Consider the following 12,630-nt stretch of genomic DNA (forward strand, 5'->3'; position numbering starts at 1 on the left):
ACAAAAGCAGTGTATTAACCAAAGATGTAACCTTAGCCGTTCAGACTGTTTGAGGTGGAGAAGACCATGACAAAGAAGTGCTAAAAATGTAAGAAGTGCAAGAATAAACTGTTAAACAACTGTTGGGATAGATATCATTATCTTAAGTAAATATTCCTGTGGAATATTTTTGTAATGTCATTAGTAACAAGGAGGCTTACATACCATGTGTCCTACCTATAAAGGCAAACAGCAGCAGAAGAAAATTGCAGAATATAGATAATGCAAATGAAATATCTGTAACTTCCCCAAGTCCCTATAATCTGTTTGTAAATCAACACTTGCATGTAGATGAAAACAAGACTGTATATGCCTTGTCTGATAACTCTCTCTTTATTAAAAGCTACTGGTCTGTACAATATGCCTAAATTATTACTGACCAATCTTTGTAATATGCTATTACAAATAATGTGAAAGTCCACTGTGATTTTCACCCCCTAACAGTGGAAAATTTTGATGAAGGTAAGTGTGAAAAGCCAATGTCAAAAGAAGCTCGAATAATCAGAAAATGCAGAAGATGCAAAAAAAGGTAAATCAGCAGCATTGGACCGTGTTGTATCAGTGAATCTCAGGCTCTGAGACTTTAGTAGACTTAATAAATTTTGGAGAGACACTTTTCATCTTTACTACACATTTTGTATTTTTCTCCTTTCTCTCACCCCCTTCCCCACTCCAAGACCCAAAGAGTGTGTTGACTTGAACATATACTCAAGGAGTTTTCAGATCTTAACTATAGTTTACTGTCAAGCCTGTTTCATTACCCATTGTGATGAGACAATAAGAGACAACAGGATTTAGTCACTAGTAGCCTTACCTTTACACAGTTTGCTTCCACAATTTAGCATTTTTTAATAGGAAGTTTACTGCTTCCCATATTCGGTTCACCAGTGAATATTAGATGGAAGTGATATTGCTTCAAAACCCTTTGAAATTATATGTACATGCTGGATTTCTCTGCATAACTTTCTGAATGTCTGCTAAAGCTGTTATGTACGGGTAGTAGACGACCTATGCTATTTATGTTAAAATAGTCACGTTACAATGTGAACAGAAGTTAGTTTGTGTCCAGAGCCTGAAAGCCTTGTTTTGGTCATGATAAAGCAGTTTGGAGAAACAAAAAATAGAAGCGGGATGTGGCAAAGAGCAGCAAAGGTTTCAGCCCGGATGCTATGAGTACTCCAGGGTGGTCATCCTGCTTGGTGTGAGTCACACAGCAAACTCTTCTTCTGGCCAAGAGTCCCACAACCCAAGGAGAAGAGAAATATGGGGAGTAGTTAATGGGCAGGATATGGCAACAGGTCCCCAGAGATCCCGTTAGAGAGTGCAAGGATGGGAGTCCAGAAACGTCAGCCTCAGAAGCTCCGGTTGGCTTTCATCCTCCTATAAACAGAGATTTGGATGAACCTGCAACTGCTCTGCCAGCAGAGTCGCTCTGCTGATCACACAACTTATTGCTAACGTGAAATCTGCACTTGGACTCTTGTGAGCCACATAGGAAGTACCTGTAGGATATTTAACATGCAGAATTTAAATCTCTCCTTTGAAGTCTCAATCAGCACTTCCTACAATTAATTTAATTAATCATCTGAGGCTTTTACCACTTGCCGGTATGGAGCTGCCCCAAACCAAACACTTCGTAGCAGAATTGACCAGAAGTTGGCAATTAAATTAAATTTTAAAAAAATGTTTCAAGGGCTTGAAATTTTATTTTCATTTCACTTTGGAATGAAGATAAGCTATTTTCTATGCTTTTGTGAAAACACAAATAGGATCAGAATATCTAGTCTTGATTCAGAGATGTGAGGTCTGACTCTGCATGTAGGGAGGAACTGATTTAGAATAAGCTTTCCAGCAATCCACTCTCTTGTCCTTTTCCCAATTGTCCCAGGCCTCTTTCCTACATCCCAACTGTGTCCTAAATACCTAGCTAAAGCAAATGAGAGATTTTTTTTCCACCTTCTGGCCTAAAAATATATCAAAGTCTACTTGAAATGTTTGGATGAAATTTCAGCTACTGAAAATATTCCAGTCAAGACTCCTCCATGGGAGCATGTGCCGGTGGATAACAGGCATACCTTCAAGTGTTATTATCTGAGGAGCTTTACTTATATACCCACATAAACAAGTAAATAAGTATGGATGGTGGAAGAGAGGGTTCTGTGATAATGGCAAATTAGTTTTGTAGCTCAGGGGACTGCTAGAGCTGATTGCATGTTGAAAATGAAAGGCCTGAACAAAGATTGTTTAATTAAAAAGGAATCTTGCCATTACATCACTGAACTTAGAGCAGGATTAAACTGTTTAGGATAACATAACAAGACATTTTTTGTAGAATGCCTTCAACTCAGCAGAATCCTTAGTTCAATGAAGAGCATTGTCTATTCAACATTAATTGTATCAGTGCAGGTGCTGTATTTGAGAATGATATGAAATGTTATGATAGGTAGATAGTGCCCCATAATTTACTCTTGTGACCTTTGTCGTATTCAGTGTTTGTTTCTTAATATGCTATATTAATATTGACACTTCTGTGCCTACATTTTGCATTATGCAATAAGGCAAGATGAAGATGTTTCTCTGTAAAAGAATTACAAAAGGTGAAGTTATCTGCTAAGTAATATCTGCTAAGATAATAAAAAACTACCTAAAATTCTAACTATTTATTCCTAGCTCATTCTTTCAGTTAAAATTCTCAAGGCATCAGTATGGGTGTTCTATAAAATTTCATAATGGAATATCATCTCTTATTCATTTAACTTAATGTATTGATATTACTAAGCACTGAAACAGTAATTTGTTCATGGCTGACTTTCAAAAGCCTTAACTTAAAATGAACCCTGTTGAGATTTTCAGTTATTTCAGTACACTTCACTGCTAAATGTTTTAATGACACTTTTATGCTTTTCTTAAAGATTATGACTCAGATGCTATGAGCAGCTCTTATGAATCCTACGATGAAGAGGAAGAGGATGGAAAGGGGAAGAAAATGAGACATCAGTGGCCTTCCGAGGAGGCTTCTATGGATCTGGTGAAGGATGCCAAAATCTGTGCCTTCCTCCTTAGAAAGAAACGATTTGGGCAATGGACCAAACTACTGTGTGTTATCAAAGAAAACAAACTACTGGTAATTTTTATTTTTATCTAGCTATATTTTCTTTGTACCTTTTAGTTGATGTATTTATTTTTACAGGAATCTGGTTTTTGGAATATGTTCTGCAAACAGTGGCCAAGTCTACAGTAACCTCACGAAAGAGTTTGGTCATGATTTACCCAAGAAGCAGAGAAGCACTGAAATTGTGTATCATTTAGCCACTTAGAACTTTGATTTTTATTGCACTTAAACTTAAACCCAGGCAGTTCCCTGATATTGGAAAGAAAGTCTGGCCTATTAGCTTCTAACATATTTCATTTGGAAAAAAAATTGCTGAAACTGTAAATCCAATCTTTCATTCCCTGCGGACCAAAAATCTCATAGGGAGCTTTGTGTATGAACTGTTGGAACAGACCGCTGGAGAGAAAAGTCCCTTGTTAGACTGAGCATTCACTTGGCAGCATATGCCGTGGTAATGTATACACTTTAAACTAAACCTTTGCCATCTGTTCTGCGGTAATTACAGATGCAGTATTCACATGATGCACAGCTGCATTATAGAAAGGAAAGAAACAAGTGGATGTATTTGTTTCTTAAGCATATCTGTTATGTTTCTTTCTGATTGGAGGCACCGGTAAAAGATTCCGTAAGTTAGTAAATTATCTGCTCATAGATGTCTTTTTGTTTTCTGAAAGGAGGGCCTATTGAGGGAAACACTCATTTCTGTGTCATTATAAACGAACTAATGCTTATAGTAATAAATAAGTTGGGGTCTTGGGCACTCCGTGTCTTCCTGTCTGGTGCTTCCAGCAGTTGTAACTAATTATGTAACTAATAATTACTGCAATATCCCAAATGTTAAAAGCTGATTAACGGGTGATAGAACATCTTCTGTAGAACCTCATTATTCTACACTCATATGACAACATAGCTTAGACGTGTTCACTTTCCAAGTACATTTATGCTTGTGGCGGTATAGGAAATAACAGGATATGAAATAGAGGTATCTGGGTAAGAGATTTCTGAAAATATAGTTGGAATCCATTTGCCAGTTTTCAATGGTTACTGAGGATTTAATTTTTTTATCCTCCTCTATTTAAGTGTCGAAAAGAATATTGATTCCAATTCAGTTTGTATTATATTGTTATAATGCCATTATGCTTAGTCCACATTTTTATCACCATATACCAGGATCATATCAAATTTCAGGACCATCTGATAACAGCTTGAAGAAAAGAAAGAGGGGAAAAAACAGATTTTCTCTGAAGTCACACAATATTTCTTCTACAATTATATTTGTTGTTCTGTATAGAAATATGTTATTTTTTTCTATTTTCATTTCCTTTAGCCACATGTGTGGTCTGAAAAGCTTTGGTTTTCTCCTTATAGGGATTGTCTTTCAGTAATTCTGTAATGGGGATTAAGAAAATAAAAATCACAATAGGAGTCTAATGACCAAGTTACACAAGATTGGTTTATTGTTTGAAGGAGGACTTAGACATTTAACTTATGAGATATGCAAGTAAAACAAATATATGTTCTTAGGGATTAGTAATTGCTTGTGTTATAAATGCAGCTGTCATCATAAAACCAAAATATTTTAATTAGAATTAGACATTAGAAATAACTTTTAGTAGGGAATAGTTTTTCACTTAAAGTCCTTTAATATATAAATGCTTCAGTTTTAGTAACATATAATTATAAATAAAATATATAAATTAATATAAAGGGAATTACATGCTGTTTATTGCTTCTTAAAGTGACTAATGTATGTTTTCAAGATTTCATAGCTTGAAAACTTAATATTTTTTTAATGTTACAAACTTAAAATCTGTGACCAAGTTAGAGAAACTTTGAGTTAATGGGCTTTGGAGAGGGAAGGAGGATTATGAGTGATTTGCAGAGGCTGGTTTAGAGTGGCTGTATTTGCTCAGCCTAAGTTGTAGTGTTTATAACATACTTTTAACAGCTACTGTCTTCCTGACAGTTGCATCGTGACCTGAATACTGCCGCAGACATGCAAAAGTTCATGTGCTTTTCTCTGTTCACATTTATACTCAACTATTCTATGTATGCATATACTAATTAGTCTTTAATTTAATACTAATCATCTTTATTATCAGATACCTTTTTGGCCTTTGTGCTTATTTGTATGAGTAAAAGCCCAATTTACATAAGTATATAAAATAACTGGATATTCATATACACAATTAAACGTTGTTCTGTAGTCTGACACTCTATGACAACTTGATGAACCTCAACTTATACTGATGTGTTAGAAGACGGGTCTACAGGACAAGTGGTGTAACATGAAACCCTTAATCTTTAGATCACCAGTTTAAACACAGAGCAGGTCATCAGTGATCCAGGATGAAATGGCTGTTCATTGATAGCACTTACTACTGAAGGAGAAAACATCGGGTTAGTCATATAGTTTTATCCAGGAGCTTAGAGAATAAACTACCATGGAGATTTATGCGGTTTTGTGCAGTGACTGATTAAACTGAATTAGCTAAAAAAGTTACCATCCTGCGACTTTGCCCCCTTTCCACAGTGTGACAATTTTTCTACTTATCTCAAGAAAGAGAACAGCTGAGTAGGGCATGTGCCAGCACCTTTGTGGCTGCAGCGTGTAGGCACTGGCATAGGTTTGCCTTGACACACCGGGCTGTTGCTGCAGGGCAGGGTAAGCATCTAGGCTTTGAAGTCGTTAACTGTACAAGTTTATTCTGCTGCTACATGTGAACAGATATCCTAAATCACCCTCTTCCCACCTGATCAAGCTCAAGGTTGAGTTATAAGGATAATGCAGAGAAGCTTAATGCTCTCCATATGTTGTACCTGTCCTGCAATAAAAGATGTCTATTAATGTCAGTCTGGAAGTAATTTTGCTTTACAGAGGGGATGAGGAGGAGAAATGCAAAGCTGGCGCTGGCTGAACTCTGTGGCATGTGGTAAAGGGGTGCGCGGAAAATATTATAAATTAAAAAATAGCATTGCTATATACTAACAGCTTTCCCCCAAGGTTCGGAAAGGTGGTATCTAACTTTTGAACTTTCCTTACATTTATTTAGTGTTACAAAAGTTCCAAGGACCAGCAGCCACAGATGGAACTGCTCCTGAATGATTGCAGTATCACATACATTCCCAAAGACAGCAAAAAGAAGAAGCATGAGCTGAAAATCTCTCACCAAGGAGCGGATGCCCTGGTTCTGGCAGTACAGAGCAAAGAGCAGGCGGAACAGTGGCTAAAGGTAAGGGGGGCTTTCTGACCAGGAGCTTTTCCGCCCACAAAGTGCTTCCATTGCGCTCAGTTGCTGTTAAAAACTGAGATAGACAGTAACATTCAGGCAAACCCAGACCACTTAAATCACATCTAATTTGGGACTGCAGAAATACACGCAGTATAATAATGTTCTGGCCTTGGAGCAATCCTTGGGCAACTAGCAGCTCAGTAATACACAGCTGCTGTGGCTGCGTATGGTTTGCACTGCTAATTGCACAATAATCTGGCACCGAGAGAAGAGGTGGCAAATTCCCTTCCATTTTCATCTTCAGCTCATTTTCCACAAAGCTTTGGTGGTTAGCGCACACTGGCAATGAGCTGAAGGTTCCCATTGCCTAAGGTGGAGGGGACTGGCACCCAGGTTGCTTTTTGGAGTGGTATATATGCATAACTGCCATAGGCTACCCTGCAAAAATTGGGCATACCAACATCACAGTCACATTTTTAAAAAGAAGGATCTCTGAGGAGATCCTGTTTGAATTACTCTGGATGGAGAAAAGTCCTTCAGCTTCCTGAAGTCAATTCAAGTTTGCTAATCCTGGTTTAGCAGGATATCATCTGTTAGGGTTTGTTCTGGGAATGCAGACTTCTGAGAAATGGGATTTTGTCATCTTCCACTCCTTTCTGTTCAGTGTCTGCAAATGTGGAAAATCCCAATGCAAGGGCTGCAGTTTTAGCTCCTAACCAGATTACTAGTATTTATGTTGGACTTTGCCAGTCTCAAATGTGGAGGTCAGTGAAGCAGTGTGGGAAACTATCACTGCAGTTTCAGTAGCTTGTTTTAAGACCTTGAAATCCAGCCTTTTAAATGCATGTAAAAGCCTGAATGCATAAGACTCATCAGGCATTCTCCATGCTGTGCTCTGATCTAACTTTATATGGTACTTATTTTTCTCAGAATAAATATTTTTTTTTCCAAATTCAATCAAATTAAACACATAGGAATTTCCTGATGACAGATAGTTTTTCTGGAGAAGAGGGGGACATAAAATGCAGCTTAAGAGGTATGAGTTCTGCTGTGGGCTAATTTAGTAAAGGGAAAATTAATCAGTAATTTCCTATTTTGCAATATTTGAATACACCTTTTGGGATTTGCGGTTTGTGTGTGTGTGTGTTTGGTTTTGACTGCAAGGTTGTATCTTAGCTTAGAAAATGCACTCTCTATTGCCTTTTTAATAGAAATTAATCACAGCCATGTATTTGTTAGGCTTCTTCTAACATCAGTATCTTGTTTTAAGTTTTAAAATCTAGCACCATCCTAGTGTCCCACTAACTCACCTGGAGTTTCAAAAACACTGATTGGAATGAAAAGAAATTCATAAGTCATATTCTTTTCCAAGGGAATTCCACTGTAATTAGATCATAGTAAGTGCACCATTATTTCCTGTGTTGTTCTAAACTTGGGTTTAGTAATGCTGGATTCATTGGCATTTATCAGACTTTATTTCATAAAAATTTTCTTTTTTTTTTTTTAAAAATTGTTCATAGAACATTCCCCACACAGACAGGCCGTGCTAGATTTTTCCATATCCCAGATGCATTCCTGCTACTTTAATTAAAAAAAAAAAAAAGAAGAAGATTTTGTACAATTGCATACTAACAAAGTTGTGTGTGCCGAAGGTGAATGGCTGGACAATATGTTATCTGCAAAGCATTTGGAGAGAGTCTGACAGCACTTTTTTTAGTTCCTTCATGCTGCAAAGCTCTCTATTAATAAAACTCTTTCAAGTACATGGCAACGCTACTGTACACTCAACTTCCAAGTCCTTAGCACTGCTGCAGCACTCTCTGTTCTGTACAGTACAAATTGCCTATCCAACAGCTAACCAAAAATGGTCTGTTCAGCTTTTGCAACAGCTCCAATGTTTTCAAGAAGTATAGCTTTTTGAGATAAAAGCATTGGGTTTTGTATTTTTAAAAATGTATCAAAATTTAAGTTTGGGTTTTTTTTATTATGAAAATATTTTTTTTTTCCATTCAAGCCTTACTTAAAATGAGCATCTGAAAATCCTATGTGGCTTTGCGTAGGAAGTTTCTATACTGAGAAAGAGATCGCTGCTTTGTCTTGGGAGAAGCAGTTTGAGCTTTCTCTGCCTGTCACTCAGAGGGGCAGGGTCGCCCCCAGCTCTGTCACCTACGTATGATTTCTGTAGTTAATAAAATGGGCAGATTCAGAGACTGACAATGAGAAAGGTCTCTGCAATCTCATTTTTTAATCATAACATACCTTCGCTGTAAAAGATACTGTACCAGTACGTGCCAGTGGAGCCAGGTTATCACTCAGGAACAACGGGTTCTCATGAACTCATATGTAAGTGTCAAATTAGAGCTCTACTCTTGAGCCTGAAAAGCTCAAAATGGCTTTGGAGGCCAGGTTTTCCCGTGAAAGCTAAACCAGATGATTTTTTTTTAAGTCAGATGTCATTGGTATAAAATACTTTTACTTAAGCAAATAATTTTAAAATATCTATTGGAAAACAAGTGTGAAATAAATGCAGAATATTTTAGACCTTTTTTTGTAAAGATGACACCAAAAAAAACCCAGCTGATAAACTTAGTGCGAATTGAAGTCTAGACTGGAAACCACAAAGGGAGTTTCAGGTTTACCAGCTAAGAAATGCTTGATGAAAAAAAGATAGCTGATGTCACCTAAGAGCCTGTCAAGCTTTCAGAGCAAGGAGGGTAACTAGTATAAAGTCAGGCTAGAACTGAGATCATAGCAGTAATATGGTGTGCAACATAAAGTGGTGGAATTTTCCAGACTTGAGTCCTAAAATGTTCCCACAAAAATGTACATGAAAAAATGTGTGCAGTAACACACTCGGCCCCAAACATGAGCTCTTCCCATGCGCGCTTGAGTATGTGTGCATCTGTGTGCGCTTTTGTGCATTTGTGGTCAAGTAAGGTCTTAAATCTGCCTGTTTGTCTCAGCACATCCAACAGACTGGTTGAAACTACATTTATTTGTCAGCATCCCTGGGAAATGCTACATTAAAAATAAAAGGACTACTAAGAACATGACATTACAAGAAGATGCTTGTTTAGTGGCTTCATTCATACAGATGAATGGGTGCTGTGTGCAGGACCTTCAGACGTGGCCACAGAAAACTGCTCTTAATATTAAAAATACATGGATGCCAAAGAAATTAAGTTCTGAAGTAGCTTCTTGTAGAAGACCGGTAGAAGAAGGATATGATCATGGTGTCTGGTCCCAAGGCCACCTCTTCCTCTTAGCACTGCCTCCTGCAAAAATGTATTTCTGTATTATCATGCATGAGAGGTGATCTGTCATTTTGGAGTACTGGCCTTGATTTTCCTTTTTCCCTAATGTTAGGCGCCCTTTGTTAACTTTCCTTCATTTTACGGTGTGCAGGCATTTTGCAGCAATCTCTTTAGCTGAGGGTCTGTAATTGAGCAGTGAATCTTTCAAGCATAAGTAGACATTTTTGCATCTGTCACTTTGACAATGTTCAGTCAGTTCTGAACTTGTTGTAATAAAAGGGATTTTTTGCCCTGAAGAGAGAAGAAAATCAAGCTTGTGACTGTATCCAGTCATCCAAAGAGCCTGCAACACTCCTCGTAGGGCTGTTAATCCGGTTGTCCTACCCAGTTTCCATCTCTGATAACTGCATGTTGTCTCTTGTAAAAGTCTTTGAAAACATCTTTTTTTTCACTGCCTTGAGCTTAGTGAGGGGAGTCAGGTAACTTCTGGGCTCCGGTCTTAATGTGGACTGAGTTTTACTGAAGAATAAACTACTGACAGAGCTCTTCTTTTACCAGTTTAAATCGGCACAAAACTGAGCTTGTAACTGTAAACATTGTGTGGCTGGTTTTACTTTCTATGGGAATTTCCAGCTAGAGATCTCAAAACACTTCAAACATTACTTTCTTGGCTTAAGTAATGTTCCCCAAAGAGGTTATTATCTCCATTCTGTAGCTGAGTAGAGTCAAGTGCTGAATGATCACACCTTAAAACAGTCTGGAAAAAGTGCATTTGGGGATGCATACTCTGTACAAGTGATTTCCATATAGTGTTTGTTAGTTTATAAGTAACTTCAGGAACATACTGTGTCCCAAGACAGTCAGGCTGAGTTCTTTCTCCACTGCACATCGTCACCAGCAGTAAAGGCTTTGCAAATTAAATTAAACTTCCCAGGACTTACACCCCTATTGTCTCAAAGAGATGGTTTTAGATACCTTGGTGCAAACCACGGCATGGTCAGTGTGTTTGCATAAGAACTATTTAGGGCATGATCTGGATACGCAACAGTCTGAGCTGCGTGTGAGAGCTTTGACCAGCCTGCAGGACTGCTGCCAGCATGCTTTGACAGCCGGAGGACCCCATCCTGGCTGTGAACCAGAGTGTGTTTGTGTGACCGGCACCATGGAAAACAATACATTACTTAAAAAAAGCAGATGCATATGTAAATTAAAAAAAAAACCCACCAGAACTACAAACATCCTATTTGCTTGTTTTCTCAGGGATAACTTCTCTTTAAGTTCCTAGCGAAAATCACAAATGCAAGCTGTAGCAGATCTCAGAGCAGAACCCAGGAGGGCTGAGACTTGATCCCTTGCTTTCACCACGAGATAGTATTCCTGCTCTCTCCTACTGGCAGCTTTGGATGGAAAATTATTTAAATCATACCTAGCTCAGATTTACAGCCTAAAGTGCGGTCTGCATCTCTGCTCCGCCTGGGCTGGGGATGCAGCTCCCCTTGCATGGGGTACCTCTGCCCTTGCAGCAGCAATGCCTCCGGCCGCCCTCCCCAGCCACCCAGCACCTCCTTTCCCGGGCTCTGCCCCATCCAGTGGCCATATATGGCAATAGACTTCATGGTAATAAAGCAGGAGAAAGGATACAGGGGTTGTCTTGGTTGAATATGTCAGAAAAGTATTTTTAAGGGCATATATGGGCACTAAAGATCGACTTGCTGGCTGCTAGTCTGCTGGAATCTCATCCCCACTTTGCTCAGACAAATGGCAATAAGGCAGAAAGACGAATCTTTTCAGGCCAGGGGATGCTTGAGAATGATGTTCTCTAGTACAGAAAGTAAAGGGGGTTTCTTTCTGAGACTTAAAGCATAGACTATGATGTGAATAACTTCTGCTTTTCCTCTAATTTATCTAGGTAAACTCCTTGGAGCAGAATGCTAAGAGAGTTTTGGTGCTCTCTGAAGGAGGAGGAGATTGATGCTAATGTATGTAGTGTGTAAGAGTCCAAAAGAGAGAGAAAATGAGAATTTAGTCATGCCAAAATGACAAAAAGTCCCAGAAAGTCAGTACTCCTCCAACACTGAAAAAGGAGCGTTTCAGGAATGAGAAATACTGAGTTACATCTGGAGCCAAACCCTTTTCTCTCTGCTGTGTTGTGCATAAGCAGATTTCAGCTTTACCATATTCCCATCTTCAGAGCTAAGCAGCAGAGACAAGAGGCAGGGGATTCAGCCCATCCCATTTCTAGCAATTCCCGTATTTGCGAAACACATGGGTAGATGGGGCTGAGCGGGAGGGTTGGCTGGATGGATTTCTAGCCTGGTTACACACAGAAGTGAAGCAAATGCGCAGTCAGGCCATCAGCTTTCTCCCGAATCACTTTTGAACTCGATCATATTAAAAGTGTGAGCTTCTCCTGTGAGTTTCATGAAAACACGAGACGAGACGAGATGCTGTAATCGCATCCCTGTGGTGAGCGCAGCCTGCAGCCTGAACTCGTCCCACAGTATCCACCAGCAGAGAGGTCTGCAAGCTCCTCAAACAGTCTTATTCCTTATCGGGTCCCAAAGAGATCAACTACAAGGAACCAGCTACAAATTTAGTACTTTTATGCAGAATTTGTTGGGTTTCTGTGTGGCAGGGTCTGGCTGGCAAGCAGCTGGCTTTCTGCTTCTACTGCATAGCCTGTGCTTTTTATCTGAAGTCTGGATCTTTGAAGGTAGCTGGAAAAATCTAATTTGATTCTTCTGTCTTTGCATGTAGGGTAAGTATTTTGCCTCCAGTCATGGTGTGTCATTTAAAATAAGATATAATAGCTATGGAAATTTGTAGGTGACGGCAGGTATGAAGGTTTTATGGTAAATGTTGGTGCTTGTGTAGTAAGATAGTTTTAAAGAGAGTAATATTCCAGAGACACCACGTGGCAGAAATTCCACTGACTTCACCCGTCACTGTCAATGGCTTAGAGCAGGGAATCTTTCCAGCTTTGTACCTGCAA

General features: G+C 38.8%; 1 protein-coding gene across 1 annotated transcript in view; it reads left to right on the forward strand.

The window, feature by feature from the left end:
* AFAP1 (actin filament associated protein 1) overlaps window positions 1-12,630 on the forward strand; it is a 121,334-nt gene that overhangs the window by 75,321 nt on the left and 33,383 nt on the right. Inside the window, exons 5-6 of the mRNA XM_075148659.1 lie at window positions 2,952-3,163; window positions 6,205-6,384. Coding sequence (XP_075004760.1) covers window positions 2,952-3,163; window positions 6,205-6,384 — 392 coding nt within the window. The remainder of the gene's footprint in view (window positions 1-2,951; window positions 3,164-6,204; window positions 6,385-12,630) is intronic.

The sequence above is a fragment of the Calonectris borealis genome, chromosome 4 (assembly GCF_964195595.1).
Source record: "Calonectris borealis chromosome 4, bCalBor7.hap1.2, whole genome shotgun sequence".
In the NCBI taxonomy this organism is placed as follows: Eukaryota; Metazoa; Chordata; class Aves; order Procellariiformes; family Procellariidae; genus Calonectris; species Calonectris borealis.